This window comes from Salminus brasiliensis, chromosome 14 (genome assembly GCF_030463535.1).
Source record: "Salminus brasiliensis chromosome 14, fSalBra1.hap2, whole genome shotgun sequence".
NCBI classification, from domain to species: Eukaryota; Metazoa; Chordata; class Actinopteri; order Characiformes; family Bryconidae; genus Salminus; species Salminus brasiliensis.
Genome location: NC_132891.1, coordinates 4,427,155 through 4,445,484, shown reverse-complemented (window position 1 = coordinate 4,445,484; position 18,330 = coordinate 4,427,155). Strand labels below are relative to the sequence as shown.

The window sequence follows — 18,330 nt, the reverse complement described above, 5'->3', positions numbered from 1 at the left end:
CATGTTTTTCTCCACTGCCTCTCCGTTTTGTTCCCTTTTGTGAGAGCGATTGAAAACCGGCCAGTGAACTGGAGTGACCAACTCAGCAGCCTCCAAGCTAATCGCTCCAGTTGCCTGGCCAGTTTTGAGTTACAGGTGGCACAGTACCAGGCCTCAGGCCTCAGGCCGACAGGCGGCAGCGACGGGAGACGGGCTTATGGTCGGTGGTGTTAATTGCGCCTCTCTCCACTGAAGCTGCACCTGAGATGGCCATGGTCCAACATGCTGCACCAGGCCAGGGCGGGACGGACTCTTATATTAGCGACAATGCTTCCTTATTTCTTACAGGGTTCTGTTACCGCCATCCACAAATGCACAAACGACCAAAAGGTTAAAAGGTTAAATATCTCCATGAGGTGACCTGTGTTTTTTCTTTCCATAGGCTTGGATACGGCAGAACCTGTAGAAACAGAAGCAGATCCCTATATTATTTAACCATGCTGGAAAGTCAATGTGAGGGACCTTTAACTCTGATGGCTACTTCTGATTAAAATCCACCCCCCTCCCCAAAACAAGGCCCTGATTTAAAATAACCACTGTGTGTGGTTAAATTCCAGCTTTCCTTCTCAATTTCTTATCCATGTGAAAAACTGTGGAGACGCCTTCAGGCTTTTCACTGAAACTTGAAGACCAAATATTAGAGAGAAGCTCTGGGTCATTCGGATGGTGTCCGTTTACTTAATTTTTATTTAATCTTTTTATATGAGCTGTAGGGGTTGATCCGTCCTTCATGACTCCATTTATCTGTAAACTGCTCGATTTCAGGGTCAAGGTGGAGCAGCTGACAGTCTGGATTTGGCCATGGAGTGAAGAGTCATTGAAGAACAGGCTTTACTCCTTCAGGGCGGTGGAGTAACGCTCCGTCACAGAATGGAGCGATTTTCTGACGCCGTGACGGAGAGTCTGACTGAGCTTTCATCCTCAGATTCATTTGGGAAGGCGTCCCTTTGTTGACCTGGAGGCTGGAATGGTGGGTTCGGGGCGTTTTAAACTCCACTATTTCTGAATGTTGGTCAGATCTATTGCGACTGCAATGAGGGGTGGGGGTGGGGGGGTACGCAAGATTAGGCAGGTGGTTCTAATGTTATGGCAAATTGGTTTATACAATTGCAGCGAAGACTCAAACAGCAGGATTTTAAAAAGGACGTTTATTTAGCAAAGTCTGGACAAACAAAATGTTACAAACAAGCATCCTATAATGTGGATTCTTAGAAGGCAGGCATCTTATAGGCTGACATACACCCCAACTTCAAACTCCTGCAGGAGAGGAGATCGGCAAACTGCCATGAAACAGAAAGCTGGCACAGAGGGAGACGGATCATTAAGAACAGAAAATTAAACAAAATGAATGAAATGATTCCTCATTTTACACACGACGCTGCAGTCCTACGGGCCACAAATTCTGATTATGGCTCCAGAACCCCGCCCCCCCGCTGAGGTGTGCAGGGGAAAAACAAGAGGATGAGAAATGCAAATGATTCACAATGATAGCACTGCGTCAGGTCACTTCTGCTGGACAACCCTTACATAGAGTACTGAGCAGAAGTTTCAGGCACCGAAGCTCATTACTGAACATTATTATTATTATTTATAATCATTTCTCTCATCAATAAAAGAGTGTTTACTGTAGAAGCTCCAGATCCCATCAGAACAGATAAAGCAGGTGAACATAAATCCAGTAAAAGGAGAAACAAGAGCTTCTCATTCTGAAGAAAGAAAGAAGTGAGATCTTGTCGGTGAGCTAGTCTGAAGAACAGAGCTCGGTTCCTCCAGGGTTCTCCTGGACGCCCCAGTCCTGTCCAGTCCAGCCAGCACAGCGTGGAGGATGTGATCAACTCCATCATCAGCAGCAGCAGCAGCTCACCTGATTTACCATCATTAAGCCCTGATTTACCACCAAACCAGGTGTTGATCTGAGGAGAACTCTAAATAATACTAGACTCCATGAGAGAGGAGAACTTTGGAGATGTTCTAATGATGAACACAGTGATGGAGAACCACCATCACCACTTTCTGTAGGAGCGTTATTATTAGTATTTATTCTAATATCTGTGTTCAATCTGTGGTCAATCTAATTTCACAGGTGCCCAAAACTTTTGCCCAGTACTCTACGTCCACATACTCCTTCAGAAGATTGCTGTTGCGATCTTGGGTTCAGTCAGAACCTCTACAGTAGCAACTGGAAGTGAGCAATCATCAAAAAACGAAATTAAAAGAAAATAAAATCAATAAACGTACTTCGGGACCCGAGTTCTCAGCGGTTCGTTTCAGAACTTCGGTCGTTTCACATCAGTCAAGGTGAGGAGCTGCACGATACTGGCTCAGAAAATAAAACCCGAAGGCATTTCTGGTCTTCTAAAGAAAGAACGGCAGAAACAATATCACAGATGAATGAATCAATCAGACTGGCCGAGGTTTCTCTCCGTTTTCTTTTCTTTTTTTGTTCACAAAATCAAACATGCGTAGCTAGGACTGATTCAGTGGCGATACTCTTCACATTAGAGCGAGCTGCACGTTGTAGGATCATCAGGGTTTGCGCGCTGGCGAGCACCTGTGCGGCGCTGGAGTGAGGTTAGTCCTGAGATTCAAAATCGTTCACAAAAACAGTCCATTATAATAAAACAAGTCCTGAAACTATAAAAACTCACTGCACAAAAAGCTGGGGTTTAAATAAATCACAACTGTAAACCAAAAAAAGTCAATAAAACAAAACCAAACGAATTAACAAATTAAACAATGCAATCAGTGGTAATTGGTAATACGATGAATATATAGACCAGCGCACAACACACACACACACACACACACACATACACTTCCACAGTTTAGATCTGCAGTGCAACAAAATAAAAAAATAAAAATAAAAAAACACATTATAGCTGCAATTCACAATTATTCAACCAACACAAGCAAATTTGATTAAACCCTTTCTTCATAGGAAGGCACTTCTGAAAGACGGACTGTAAGAGGAGCGTGTGCCTCGTGCTCATCGCGAGTTGTAGTCTGGCGAAAACAGCCGCAACTTCGGGCTGCCCTTCACGCTCGACGCCATGGAGTGGTTGAAGGGGTGCGAGGCCGGCGTGGCTAGACAAGAAAGCAGGCATAAGGTCGTCATTAAGTGAGTAAACGATGGCCTTTACTCCTAAAAACAAAAGGGGGTACAAAGGGGGTTCTGCTTGAGCGATGCAACAGAAGAACCAAATCTGGTTCTATTGAGAACCATGTCTGAAACGGTTCAGAACATGAGCGTGAGCGTGAAGAACCTTTGGGTGGCGTGTTGTAGGGCTGGGCGATCTGGTAAAAATACTAGATCACGATATATAAAGACTTTTTTGCGATACACAATATTTATCATGATATGTGATCACAGACTAAAAACATCAATAGCTACAGATTCTTATAAACTACTATTCAGATCCTCTCCTGTTCTGAATACAGTGATTTATACTCTACAACATCTGCTGCTCTTCATCTAATGAACCCAGTCTAATTACACTGTTAGTAATGAAACCTGCAGCTGATCAGTGTGTATTAACACTAACAGTCTCCTTCATATGCTTAGTAAAGAATATTATCATCACAACAATAAAATGTATCACAATACGCTAAAATATCGTCATATCCGGTGTTCTTCTGCAGCATCATTCAAAGACCCATTTGTAGCACCCTTATTTTGAGGGGGTTGTTCATACACCGGTCTTAAAAGGCAAAGCAACAACAGCAGCCTGCTCAGTTTTAAAGGATAAAGAGGTTAAAAAAAAACAAATATTAATAAAAAAAAATCCATTTTTGAAAGTAGACAAGCATTTTAAAGGAACCCCAGGAGGGGAAAAGGTGAAGGCAATAAAAATGTAGGATAATGGGACCTTCCTAGAACCCATGCATATAAGGTTCTAGTATAATAAATTATTATAATTAAAACGTTTAAACTTAAGATAAATTAGTCCCACAGTGAGGAAATTCTCAGTGTCACAGCAGCAAAGGGATAGCAAGACACTCAGACGCAAAAATGTAGATAAATGACCACTATATACGCACACACACACACAATAGAAGAAAAAAAAAATAATAATAAAAAAAAATATTTACAGATTATTGCAAATTGGGGGGTGGTATTGCACATTGTATTTTTTTTGCTCATAGATGAGAATCTGGCATTTCTTCTTTACATTAAACTAATAGCTATTTTCTGATTTCTAATAAATAAATAAATAATAATCCAATTGACTTCCATTGAAAGTTAAGGCGGATTTTTCATTCTCCTTTAAATCTGCTGTTTTGGAAACGTGAGGTTTTTATAATGTATAATTTCCTTCCTAGAACCCATGCATATAAGGTTCTAGTATAATAAATTTATAAAAACGTTTAAACTTAAGATAAATTAGTCCCACAGTGGGGAAATTCTCAGTGTCTCAGCAGCAACTATTTTCTGATTTCTAATAAATAAATAAAAAATAATCTAAATAATAATCTAATTGACTTCCATTGAAAGTTAAGGAGGATTTCTCATTCTTCTGTAAATCTGCTGTTTTGGAAACGTGAGGTTTTTATAATGTATAATTTGTTATGGTCAGTTAAGTCCATTTTGTGCCGTTTGTTCCTTTGAAATATCACTGGATTAAATCATCCAACTGACCGATACATTAATACCTCAAGAATACAGTGAGATTTAGCTTCATATAGGGCAGCTGAAGAAACACTGCAACAACTAGCCTCTAGTGTACCTGGTGAAGGCGGCGAGTTCTGGATGAAGGCAGGATGAACTGGCTGGTCTCTCGGGGAGAAAAGTGCATGGCAGACTGAAAGAAAGGACAAAGCGTCACCTCCATCCAATGCAATACATACCGCCAGGTGCATCATACCTGCAGTATGTATTGCATTCCTAATATATAGCATTTCAGACCGTACACACACACACACACAGAACCCCATAAAACAGACACATCGGTTGCATCAGCAGCTGATGAATGGCAGCACTTACCAATAACTATCACAGCTGTACCAGCAAGAAGAGCAAAGAGGGTGAAGAACATCACTTGGTACGAGTCCACAAACTGCTGGAGAATACCGGCTCCCTCACTTCCAACAGCAGTAACTGTAGGGCAAAGAAGCAGTTATGTAAATCTCTCCCACCCCCAGTGGTACGACTGACCTTCCCTCACAATGATCAGTGAACATAATGCCCTGTCATCTTCTTCGACCATGCGACCTTTCAAAAGGAACAGTAAATAATAAAGCCCAGCAGCAGATTTATCAGTTAAGTGGTTTTACTGGCTCAGTGGGGCTTTACCGGCCGACATGACCGCAAGTAATCCACACTGCTCAACATTATGTTAAGAGAAAGGCCTTTAGCCAGCCTTGACTCACTCTACAGTTACTCCACTGCAGTAAATACAAATCATGCTTTGCAACAGGGCGCCTTAACCGCCAGTCAAATTTGGTATATAATTAGGAACTAATTCGTCTACCACAGTCACTGAAGACCTGCCTTACCTCTGATATGATCGTTCAGCACAGAAAAACATCTGTCCAGGTGTGCTACATTAGGAGTTTATAATGGCTATTATTGCATATCGTCTGAAACTAGCCTTTAAAGGCACTTGCATATTAGCTAATACCCACATGGTTTACATCCAAATGTTCTGAACCATCTCAGCTCTCGCTATAATGAGACCCCATGTGACCTAAAACACAGAGTGAAGAGGTAACCTGACCCTAAGCCTGAATAAATAAATAAATAAATAAAAAATCTTTTTAGAATCATTTTAGAAATTCTCCATATTTCCTGTAAAAACCTCCCTTTGCTCATGTGGACGAATTGTTCTGGTGTTCGAAACGGGCTCACCCGAGTCTTAGCTTCACAAAAGCAGTGAAATGTCTAAATAAAATAATTTAGAAATGGCAGAAGACGAGTTTCTGAGCGTCCATTGGTCAGTTTTACACAAACCCATAGACTGACACCTAAATCCACCAGTTAGACAGGGGAAGAGGCAGAGACCAGTAGCTCGACCCGTCCGCACAGCCTTGTAACTCCAGGTGTGAGTGGCGTACAATCTGGCAGTGCGCCGAAACGGAAAGTTGAGGCTCTACACATTCAGGGGTGGTGTGAACTGGATTTCTGCGCTGTATTATCATAAAGTTATTAATAAAAGCATCAAGTTTCTGAAGTCATATTCGTTGCCACACGAGCCCTGCAAACTAACCTGTACATGAGGAAAACCTCACAAACCTTTCATCGAGGTGCTCACATCTGCTGCGTTTATTACTGTGACAGGAATGACCAGCACCTGGCCGGTGGTGGAGCTGGATATAGACACCGTGGGAGACGTCCTTGTCTGAGGGCTGACCAGGAAGACTGTGTATTTAATGAAGCTCGGATAACTGTTGGAAACCTCCTTTTCCTGAACCACAATAGCGGAGGAGCTCGATTTCACCTAAACAGGGGAGAGAACATACATGCAAAATACTGCATGAGTGGCCACACCCACAAGGCCACACCCACGTCACGATCAATAATCAATGATATTTACATGGACATTTCGGGTTGTTTGAATGTGACAGAGCTTTTTATTTAGCACTACCTAATACACTATGTGGCCAAAAGTATTGGGACACCTGCTGCTGATGAGGGTATTAAAAAGAGTTGATCCTGCTTTTGTTGGAGTAACTGTCTCTACTAGATTTTGGAGGAGCATTGCTGTGAGGATTTGACTGTATGCAGCAATAACAGCATTAGTGAAGTAAGGATAATGGATGATCATCAACCCACCTCATCCTAAAAGTACTGGATAGAACACCATCCATCATTCCAGAGAACACCGCTCTTCCCCTGCTCCACAGCTCACTGCTGGGAGAAGGGGCTTTATACACCTGCAGTTATAACAGGCTCATGTTCATCTGCCCCAGGGAGTCCTATTCTATTGGCAATACTTCTCTACGGGGACTAGACAAGCTGCTGTGAACAGCAATGGGTGAAACTTAAAGCAGATGAATGCACTGTCATTATACAGGGTGTCCACAAACATTTGGACACATAGTGTATCATTAATGTGATGTATCAAATATTCTTCACAATAACAACAACAACAACAACTGTGGCTGCTCAATTCTGACAAGGTGACAGACAGGTGGAGGAGGTACCTCCAGGTGCTGGAGAGCTGCCGAGGCTCCATAAACGGTCAGGTCAGCAGAGCTGTGCTGGCTGCTCAGGATGATGTCCGTCTGGTCTGCGTAGAATCCCGGATTTACGGGCAGCTGAGCGCTGACCTGCTCCCCGGAAAAATGGCTGCCCTCCACAGCTGCCCGCACCACCACGTTAGTCATGGACATGCTCAGCACCTTGACCTGCTGGTCGGTCATGGGCCGAAGGGTCAGCAAACAACTGTAGAAGCCTGCACAACAAATCAACAGATCAACACTGTACTGGACATGAACAATCATTTAAAGCAGCTATATGCAAAAAGATGTAGTATTTGCTCAAGAGCTCCCCCTACAGTTGGGAAGAGTTATTTCGTGTTTTGAGCCACCACTAAAGGACACGCTTTACACATGCTTTTCTGGACAAGCTGAGAGCAGCTACAGAAGCTGTATCTGAGGTGAGCGAAGCATGTGGACTGAGGCGGTAGTGCCGTTCTCGCGAACGTTGTCCTGCCTGCGTTACACACCGCAGGGCGCAACGATTAAACGAGCGTCCTAATTTAAAACCTCAGTGTCCATCGCATTGCTAATTAATCTGTCCTACTGCTCTGTATAGCTTCATCTCCGAGTGCTTTCTGCACAGAGCTTTTAGGGCTTTAAATAGGCCGCACTCGACTGGGTAAGCCCCTTTGTGATTTGCCACTTAGATAAGCGAACGCAGCACAAAGGCACTTCCCAACACAATTAGCTCTCCTGCAATCGGAAGGCATTCACAAGACTGCAGTCTGAGTCCGAAGGCTGCCATTCATGAGCCTTTTCAAACATAAGCTACTTGCCTATAAAACTGTTCCATCTCCGCTGTGCCGCCAGTTAATTAGGACCTATGCTGACAGGCCATTTTATCAGAAACACCTCCTATAGCAGGTGTGCATCACAGGAGGTTTGCAGAATGATGTAGGTCATCAGCTGCTGACCAGATTTGATCAGCAGCACATGGCGGTTTGTGTGTGGTGCTGGTTCACGTGTATCCAGCTGACAGTGGCCACAGTGGTAGGAAACTAACCACTGCTGGAAGGGCTTGGTCAGTGGTTTTAACCATGGTCCTGGAGGAAGCCTTGCCCTGCAGATTTGAATGTTTACCCTGCTCCCAGTTCTGCACCTGATCTAGCTTAACAGCTCATTATCAGGCCCTTCTTGGGTTGGAGGTGGTGTTTAAGGTAGGGTTACATTTACATTTAAGGCATTTAGCAGACGCTCTTCTCCAGAGCGACTTACAGAAGTGCTTTGTTAGTTACCCAAGAAAAACCTCAGCTAGTTTAAATAGACTAATAGGACTCAGTAAGTTTAAACAGACTCAGTAAGGAGACCACTCTGCTATTCGTCCAAGTCCTCTCAGAAGAGGAGGGTCTTCAGTCTGGGTTTGAAGACAGCGAGCATTGGACTCTGCTGTTGGGATGGCGGGTCGGGTCGAGCCGTACTTGAAGCTGACCTGAAACTACACCTGAATCAGCACCTCAATCAACTAATGAGCACCAAGCTTCTATGTTAACCCTAAGACAAGAGTATTAGCAGAATCTAGTTACAAGTTTATTTAAAACCCAGCCTACCTTACAAGCTAAAGATGAAACCCAAGTAAAAAAAAAAAAGTAAAAAAGCAAGAACACTGAAGAAAAGCACTCAAATGTGCAGTGGGCTGTGGTCTGGGGGTTCTCCAGGAATCACCGGGAATCTTTCAAATCTTTCGGTCCTTCACTGACCTGTTGTGGTATCGAAAGCAGTGTGTATCTGGTAGACGTCGTGAGCAGAGAAGTGGACGGAGTCGCTGGTGAACTGGAGATGGCAGCTGACGGAGCGTTCTGGGTGCTGAGTCTCGATGCTGTCCATCTGCGCAGATGAGCAGGTTCCTGCGCCAGGGAGGGAAATAAAAACAACCGTCTCATTAAACCAACAGCAGCAGAGGGAAGAAGAGGGAGTCGCTGAAACGAGCTGCTTACATTAAGGTAGAACTATTAGGGTGTGATTGAATGAATTCTTGTCTGATATTAATACATTTATTAATTAAATAAAATAATTATTTATAATTTATTTCGATTTTAGTAAATAAACTGAATATGTAAACTGATTAGACCAAGGATCTCTTGTTTCTACTTTTGAAAACTTTGGGCATACTGACATAGTTATCTTCTACGCCATCTATTCATCTTCTACACCACCTTGATTTTTTCCTCCATCTCCTATTCTTCATCATCATCTTTTATACTTCTACACCACCTTAATCATCTACTCTTCTATATCTTCTAAATCGCCATATTTCATATTTCTACACCATCACCTCCACCATCTAAACATCCTCTACATTGTCATTTTAAACTTCACCACCTTCATCATCTCGATCATCCTCTATTCTATATCTTCTGCATTATTTTCCTTTATCCATGCAATCTTCTTACATCTGCTATTCTACTACATGACCCTCCCCTACATTTTCTATTCACCTTCTTCTATGGTCTTCTTTTATACTTCTACACCACCTTCATCTCCTACTCCTCTTCCACATCATTTTCTATTCTTCATCTTCTCCATCGTCTTCTTTTATACCGCTACGCCATCTTCTGTATAGTTTTCTATTCCTCATCTTCTGCATCATCCTCTACACTGCCTTCCTTTTTACTTCTACACCACCTTCATCTCCTACATCTCCTACTCTTCTTCCACATCATTTTCTATTCTTCATCTTCTCCACCGTCTTTTTATACTGCTACGCCATCTTCTGTATAGTCTTCCATTCCTCATCTTCTGCATCATCTCCTACACCTTCTGTTCTTCATCTTCTACATCGTCTTTCTTTATACTTCTACACCACCTTTGTCTTCTTCTACATCATTATCTTTACCATCTACATCTACATCAGCCCCTTTTTCTCCTTCTTCACCATAAACATCATCCTAATCATCGTAAATCGCTATCATCATCATCATCGCTGGTTGGTGTGGTATAGTGGGTAACACCGCCTTTCACATAGCAGACTGTGGTTCAGATCCTTGCCCAGAAGAGCCCTGACTACGACTGCCAACACTACCTTCTCCACCCTGTGTATTAAATGCATAACTAGGACATTCCAAAGTCTGATCAGTAGAGTCAGCACCATCTAAACATTTCATTATGGTGTTTATAGTCCTAAAACCACACTGATGACCCAACAAAAACAAACAAACAAATAAATAAAATCTCTAAAAATATAATATAATACAAATATAATACATATACAAAAATATATACTATGGTGTACTATGGTGAACACTGCAGGTAAAGCCTGTAAAACTACGCTGAAAATACCTTTTTTTGGGGGGGGAAGTTACGTACCAATGAGGTTAGATCCTCGATCTCTGGTGGTCAGCAACACTTTGGTCTCTTTATCAGTTCTCATCGCACCCGAGGGAACCATGACGGCTGTTTTGGAGGCACTGTTAACGACAACCTGCAAGAGACACAGCGATTTAGATTCAGGTCTTGCAAAAATAATATGCTGGGAATTCTCCAGGGATGTGATGTGATTGTGGTCCTCCTTTATTTTCCTGTTTATGTACAAAGAATACAACCGTGCAGGATGTACTGAAGCTGTCGTTAATGTTGCCCTAGAAAGGAAAACTGTATTCTTTCTGGTCCTGGATGAATAATGAGAGTTCAGTACATAGAAGCAACAAACCGTGAACCTCAAACGCTGCTGTTCCTCCTCCAACAGAACAGCCAGCAGAAGCAGAACAGAGCGGGAAAACAGGCCGATTCCAAAACCCCAAAACTGTTGCATCACAGTCTTGACTCGTTATACTTACACCCCCACATTTACATAAACTCCGCCCACTAGTAAAGCTCTAGAGGTGGAGAATATTGCGCTCATCACCACCAGACTCTGCTAGTTATGGAAATACAGGTTGCTACGGGAACCAGGCCCCGGCTCAGACCACGGCTATTCCTGTGCCAGTACCCGCAAAAGGGAAGCCCAAACTCAAAAAGCATGAAGTGAAAGCAGTAGAGACGATCTGGGATTCGTGCTAGGCTAAAAGCTAACTGATGCTGATGCTACTTTTTACCCATCTCTTCTCTCCATCATCTCCCTCAAACTGGACTACCTCAGCTGAAGCAAACTGAAGCTAAACACGCATCAGGAGAGAAAGCATATATTATTATTATTATTTAATTTATTTATTTTTACCAGTAAGATTTAAGTAAGTTACTCTTCAACTTGAGCCATTTTTATCACGATGTTAAAACTATGCTAAAATATGTGGTATCTGTGAACTGCTGCAGGTGCCGTTAACCAGCCAATTGGAGCAAAACTTTTAGCTAAAAAAATTATAGCTATTCTCTTTTTCTTCTTTTTCATGATTATTATTATTATTATTATTTATTTTTTAAACCAAGCCCTCCATAAAAAGAAAAATCTGCGTAATTCATTGTGACGTAAAATAACAGGGTGGTAAATAGGCTTGCTTAATGACATCTGGGCATTTTTCACCCCAATCAAATTCCAAGTCAAATTCTTGTTCTTTATTCATTAAACAAAAAATAGTTTTTTGCCACCTTTAATAAACAAAAATTGGCTAAACATACTTATGAAAAGTCAACTGTATTAAAATGTATTAAAAATGTACTTAAAAATAATAATTGCAGGAACAGAAATGCTAAACCTGTCTAAAAGGGTCTTTAGTAAAACTACAAAACCTACAATCCTCAGTGCACAAAAACAGCGCAGTATTAAAGCAGTTTGTTTACTGGGTAGTCAGGGCCTACCTAGAAGCCACTAGCAAGAGGGAAAAAAGCCCAAAATGAAGACAAGTGCATGTATGCAGCATATCTGCTCCATAGCTCTGATAAAAATCACTGTTTGAGTGCTCCATTTCAAGCTGCGGAGTGAAGATAATTAATCCTATCTATGTAATGTTCTTCTGGAAAATGGAGAGTTCTGGGAAGAGGAGGAGAGAGATTACACTGCGCTGATAGCATCTATCCGCATGGTTTACTCTAGTACACTTGTAGCGCTGAACAATCTGAGACTTACCTCTACACACCGCCACTCAAAATTATGCTCTGCAGACAATCCCACTTTCCTAACAGTACCCGGTTAAGCTAGAAGAGCCACTTTCCATTTCCATTTACAGCATTTAGCAGACGCTCTTATCCAGAAAGTGCTTCACTGTGTACTATTTAACATAACCTCAGCTAGTTTAAATAGACTAGAATCCATAGATCCCTCTAATCTTAGACTCTACTAAACACAAGTCAATAAGAAGACCACTCTGCTATTCGCCCAAGCTCTCTCAGAAGAGGAGGGTCTTCAGTCTGGGTTTGAAGACAGCGAGCTGTTCGGACACCCAGGGGAAGCTCGTTCCACCACTTCGGTGCAGGACAGTAAAAAGTCTGGACGCTCGTCTTCCGTGGATCTTAAAGGATGGCAGGTCGAGCCGAGCCGTACTTGAAGCTGGAAGGGCTCTCGGTGCAGATCAGCTTTTGACCATCGCCATCAAGTACGGAGGTGCTGGCTGGTCCAGTCTTGGCTTTGTAGGCCAGAGTCAGGGGTTTGAATCTGATGACCTGGACAGCAGCTACAGCAGGAAGCCAGTGAAGAGAGAAAACGCAGCAGAAGAGGAGCTAAACTTGGCTGAAGTTGGAAGCACTGAAGATGACCAGACCCGTGGCGCTGCATTTTGGATTAGTTGCAGGGGTCTGATGGTGAGCAGAGGGAGACCAGAGAAACTGAACGAGCACCTGGGTGCCTTACCTCTCTGTAAGTGCGCAGTTGGCCAGCAATCTCATAATAAACGGTCACTGTGCCCACGTCTCTGGCCACAGCCGCGCCAGTTTTGGGATGGATCTCCAGAATAGCGTCGGAGGAAGAGCTCCACGTGCCGGAGACTCCTGCAGGACAGAGGGATTTCAGAAGAGAGGAAGGTAGATCAAACTAGACAACATTAAGTTAAATAAGAGACTTAATAAAGCCGGTCTCACACCAGTCTCACACAGTTTAATTCCTCCTCCAACGCGTCACGCAGCATTTCAACAGAGCTACATTCAGTTAGCGCCATGTGAAGAGCACAGAAAGCCACAGGACATCACATTACTTAAAAATGCACACAGAGAAAGGCTCCAAGGGTGGGCCTCCAACCGCTGCTGAAAAATACCCTACAGGAAACACTGTAGTATGTGTTTATTTTACCATTATTATTAATAATAAATGATATTATTATATTATTTTACTTTATGTATTTTACCAGTAAAAATGCTGTGAAAAACAAAGCACACTATAACGCCCAAAAGTTTGTGGACACCTGCTCTTCTGGAGCTGCTTTTAAAAAACACGGGACCTTGTTTTCCCTTTGCTTCAGTAACAGCCTCTAGTGTCCCGCAAAAGCCTTACAATAGTTTTTAGAACATTACTGTGAGGATTTGATGGCATTCGGCTGTGAAAGCATTAGTGAGGTTAGGTACTGATAATGGAGGATTAGTTATAGATGGAAAAAAATGGCACTGAAACTCATCCCAAAGGTACTGGCTGGAGTTCCAGGGAGCTATACACCCCTCAATCTACTGGATGGCACCGGGCATGGAGACTATAGACTATATTTGTGACTGCAGTGCTTTTCAATGGCTAATAAACAAGCTGTGCTGCGTCAGTCCAAAGGTCCCAAATACGCTTTCTCTATAATGCAACATGTAGTTGGTCAGTGTTCTTTAGGTGCTGCAGATACCTGAACTGTGAGGTGGCAATGATCAGGATTATCGTGATAAATTACATCACCCACCCTAAGATAATGCTCCCTTATGTTCTGCTCATTTAGTCATTCGGATAAGTGAACGCCACAAGAACTGAAGAACTGGTCGAGCCATGGAGCCTGAAAAGCCCTGTCAGTGTAAAGTCCTCACCTTCCTGGCTCATGAGCTGTGCTGAGAAGCAGATGACATCTCCGACGATGAGGCTCTGGGCCTCTGCTGGGTGGATGGCGTGCTGTACAGGCAGAGCGATGTAATCAGCGAGGCCGGCCTGCTCCATGTCCCACACGCCCAGCAGGGTGAGACCCACATTCACTGTCCGGACCGTCAGGGTGCCGTTAGTGGGACCTTTCCCTACCTGCACCAGGTCGTCCCTGCAGGGGGATGGAGAGATATGAGAAGGAGAAAACCCTACATAGGAGATTTCGGCTCAGTTGTGAACGGACACACGTTTGTTTTTAAACAATGGAAGGACATGGGGGTCACACACTCCATCACCACCATCACCACCACCACCACCATCACAGACAACAAATCTTTTGGCGAAACAATGGTTCCCACTTCAAGGCAGTTGCTGGGCCTTAGCTAATGGTCACTAGGATGACATTTATTTATTTATTTATTTGCAAGGTGGTTGCTATAGTACCCCAAATAGTTGCTACTGTGTTACTAAGTGGTTGCTAGATAGGTGATATAGTGTTGCAAGGTGGTTACTGTGGTTTGGCAAGGTGGTTGCTATAGTATCCCAAATAGTTGCTACTGTGTTACTAAGTAGTTGCTAGATAGGTGATATAGTGTTGCAAGGTGGTTGCTAGGCAGTTTCTATGGTATCCCAGGTGGTTGCTGTGGTAACCTATGTGGTAGGTTGGTTTTACTAATGTACATAAGACGGGCGCACAAGCGTCGGCACGTCATTCATTTCTACTGAAAAAAAAATCTGTTGCTATGTGGAAACCATATGTCTGATGAAAAAGCTGTGAACAGGCCTGAATATCACATCAGAATAGTGACAATATCTCAATTGGCAATAATAACAATAAGAATAATAATAACAATAATAATCACAAGCACATTATCAAATTAATATTCATATTTGAACACAAGGCACATATTTACTGTATCAAAAAATTAAGGCTATGGAAACTGTACTTCATTGTGTGGTGTGGCTACAGCTCTAGTATAAAGCACCCATCTGTAATACGTCCCATATGTATTTCATATGAAAGTGTCTATTTCTAATAAAATGATCCCAGTTTAGCCCTAAACGTAACCCCAATATCCAGTAGTCAAATCAGAAGGTGTATAAAAATAAAATAAAGGAACCTCTTATTTTAACAGCTAGAGTCTGAAAGCCATCACCACAACGCCGGGAGTCCTCCTGGGGCTCGTCACAGTCAGAACCCCTCTCCCTCAAACCTCTCTGCCGCTCTCATTCCTATTTGTCCATGCTGCTTTTCCAATAGGCTGCCAGGTTGGCTTCAGAGAGCAAAGTAATAGAATCAATTTAATGTACGGCCGTTTTAGGGACTCCCCTAGCCTCCAGTGCCGCGATGCCTCCATCTCCTCATTCTTCACTTTCCCATTAATTTAGCCTGGTCAGGTGGAAAGAGCTCCATTAGGAAAGGCAGGGAGTAGCTCTTCAAATTACCCTCCTGAATCTCAGTACACAAGAAGAACTTCCACCTCCACATAACCGACTCTCTCCCTCTTCTACCAAGCTTCCAACCAATTCTGAGCTACGACACAGATCATACACCCCCACCCAACCCCCTCCACCGTGTAGCTCCACCTTGCAGGTCTACATTTGATTTGTGGGGAGCTCTTCAACTTCTGCCCATAAATCCCAGTTTCTGGTCCTGGATTTCCCAGCTGGACAGGCACCTGGATTGAAGGTCCAGAGTTAAAGACCTCAGCTCTAGTAGTTTATGATGTTGTTGGAAGGTGGACCCAATCCCAACCTAGCCACTCTACCGGACACATTTACAATAGCACCACATACATTACCAACAACTCTACCGTGTCAGCGTCACTGCTGTGCTGACAATGGACCAACCCCCCGAAAATATACAGACAACAGCAGCTCCTATGGTCTGAAACTGATCAGTGATGAAAGGGGTAGAGGATATATACTGGTACTAGAGGTATACTGTACACCTGTATAGAGGACCTGTGTGTGTATAACAGGAGATGTTTCTAATAAAGTGGCCAGCGAATGGAAGCACAAATTAGGAGTTTCTAATAAAGTGACCAGCGAGTGGAAGCAGACAGGAGATGTTTCCAATAAAGGGGCCAATGAGAGGGGAGTTTCTAATAAAGTGGCCAATAAGTGGAAGCAGACAGGAGGGGTTTCCAATTAAAGTGACCAGCGAGTGGAAGTGGACAGGAGGGGTTTCCAATAAAGTGGCCAGCAAGTGTAAGCAGACAGGAGGTGTTTCCAATAAAGTGGTCAGCGAGTGGACACACAAATGGGGAGTTTCTAATAAAGTGGCCAGTGAGTGGAAGCAGACAGGAGGGGTTTCCAATAAAGTGGCCAGCGAGTGGAAGCACAAATGGGGAGTTTCCAATAAAGTGGTCAGCGAGTGGACACACAAATGGGGAGTTTCTAATAGTGGCCAGTGAGTGGGGAGTTTCTAATAAAGTAGCCAGCGAGTGGACGCACAAATGGAGAGTTTCTAATAAAGTGGCCAATAAGTGGAAGCAGACAGGTGGTGTTTCTAATAAAGTGGCCAGCGAGTGGAAGCACAAATGGGGAGTTTCCAATAAAGTGGTCAGCAAGTGGACACACAAATGGGGAGTTTCTAATAGTGGCCAGTGAGTGGACGCACAAATGGAGAGTTTCTAATAAAGTGGCCAGTGAGTGGAAGCAGACCGGAGGGGTTTCCAATAAAGTGGCCAGCGAGTGGAAGCACAAATGGGGAGTTTCCAATAAAGTGGTCAGCGAGTGGACACACAAATGGGGAGTTTCTAATAGTGGCCAGTGAGTGGGGAGTTTCTAATAAAGTAGCCAGCGAGTGGACGCACAAATGGAGAGTTTCTAATAAAGTGGCCAATAAGTGGAAGCAGACAGGTGGTGTTTCTAATAAAGTGGCCAGCGAGTGGATGCACAAATGGGGAGTTTCTAATAAAGTGGCCAGCGAGGGGAAGCAGACAGGAGGTGTTTCTAATAAAGTGGCCAGTGAAATTCCTAAAATAGTTTAACAGAAGCCACTAAAGAGAGGCCTTCTTTTCCTCAGTGTCTATAAAACTCAGAGTAATGAAAAGCAGAAGCTGTACCTGTTAGTGGAGAAAGTGAGGTGGGAGTTGTGGCTGTGTAACGCTTCTCCAGTGCTGTCGTGGAAGTGAACAGTGAAAGTCAGGACTGTGCCCAGCGGGATGGCAGCTAAGGTCTCCCTGTTAGCCATGTACAGAACTGGACTGGTGCTCAGCCTCATGTAGGACACAGTGACCACCTGCAACACACAACACAACACCACTGAACAAAAACTGAGCGTACTCATACTTTTGGAGGGTTAGTGTACTAAAGCAGGATTATGAGAAAATTGTTTTTTTTTTTTGGGGGGGGGGGGGCCCCATACAGTTGGGGAGAGTAATTCACTTTTAAATACAAAAATCATTTTGTACACATGCTGTACACATGCATTTCTGGACAAGCTGGGAACTCCAGAAGCGGGATCTGACGGTAGAGAAGCATGTGGACTGAGGTGGTAGAGTAACACTGCAGGATTTCACACATGCAGCTCCATGGGAATAACATCCACTATTCTCCCTGTTACAGTCAGTGGAGCATCAGCGTGATCCTAAAGCTGCTGATTGAAGGTATAATTGATACATAACCTCAAATACATTCAAGCACTTATGTAGTTTCCGATATAGGACCTCAACAACTTAACCCAGCGAGTCTTGAGCATAGCGAACATAGCTAACAAGTATTAGAATATCAGCATTCATACATAATGAACGCTGATTATATATGGAATGAATGACGATACATATTGAAAGAACATTGAGATACAGATTATATATATGAAGGAAATTATATAAAACATGTGTGTATATATATATATAATGATGATAAACAGTGAGATATATGGAATGAGCGCTAATCACCATTCATACACCAATCATAGTTCATTCAATATTTACTGTTTGACTTGGCTATATATATATATATATGAACTATGATTGGTGTATGAATGGTGATCACACACACACACACACACACACACACACACACACACACACAAATTAAAAAAAATCAAGGACTTTCCATGACTTTTCAAGCACCAAAAAACTAAAAATTACAGGACCAAAGATTTTCCCATAATTTGTTTGTAATTTGTTTACACTAGCAGCTTAAAGACTGTCCAGGCTAGCTAGTCAACAACA

The 18,330-nt window shown here is 43.0% G+C and overlaps 1 protein-coding gene across 1 annotated transcript in view; it reads right to left on the bottom strand.

Annotated features, from left to right (window-relative positions):
- Positions 1–1,172: 1,172 nt before the first annotated feature.
- The window catches only part of nup210 (nucleoporin 210), a 48,718-nt gene continuing 31,560 nt past the window's right edge, over positions 1,173–18,330 (bottom strand). Inside the window, exons 31-40 of the mRNA XM_072697008.1 lie at positions 17,218–17,393; positions 14,098–14,318; positions 12,956–13,092; positions 10,540–10,654; positions 8,934–9,080; positions 7,180–7,430; positions 6,269–6,473; positions 5,021–5,134; positions 4,764–4,838; positions 1,173–3,123 (exon numbers count right to left, since the gene is read on the bottom strand). Coding sequence (XP_072553109.1) covers positions 3,026–3,123; positions 4,764–4,838; positions 5,021–5,134; positions 6,269–6,473; positions 7,180–7,430; positions 8,934–9,080; positions 10,540–10,654; positions 12,956–13,092; positions 14,098–14,318; positions 17,218–17,393 — 1,539 coding nt within the window. The 3' untranslated portion in view covers positions 1,173–3,025. The remainder of the gene's footprint in view (positions 3,124–4,763; positions 4,839–5,020; positions 5,135–6,268; positions 6,474–7,179; positions 7,431–8,933; positions 9,081–10,539; positions 10,655–12,955; positions 13,093–14,097; positions 14,319–17,217; positions 17,394–18,330) is intronic.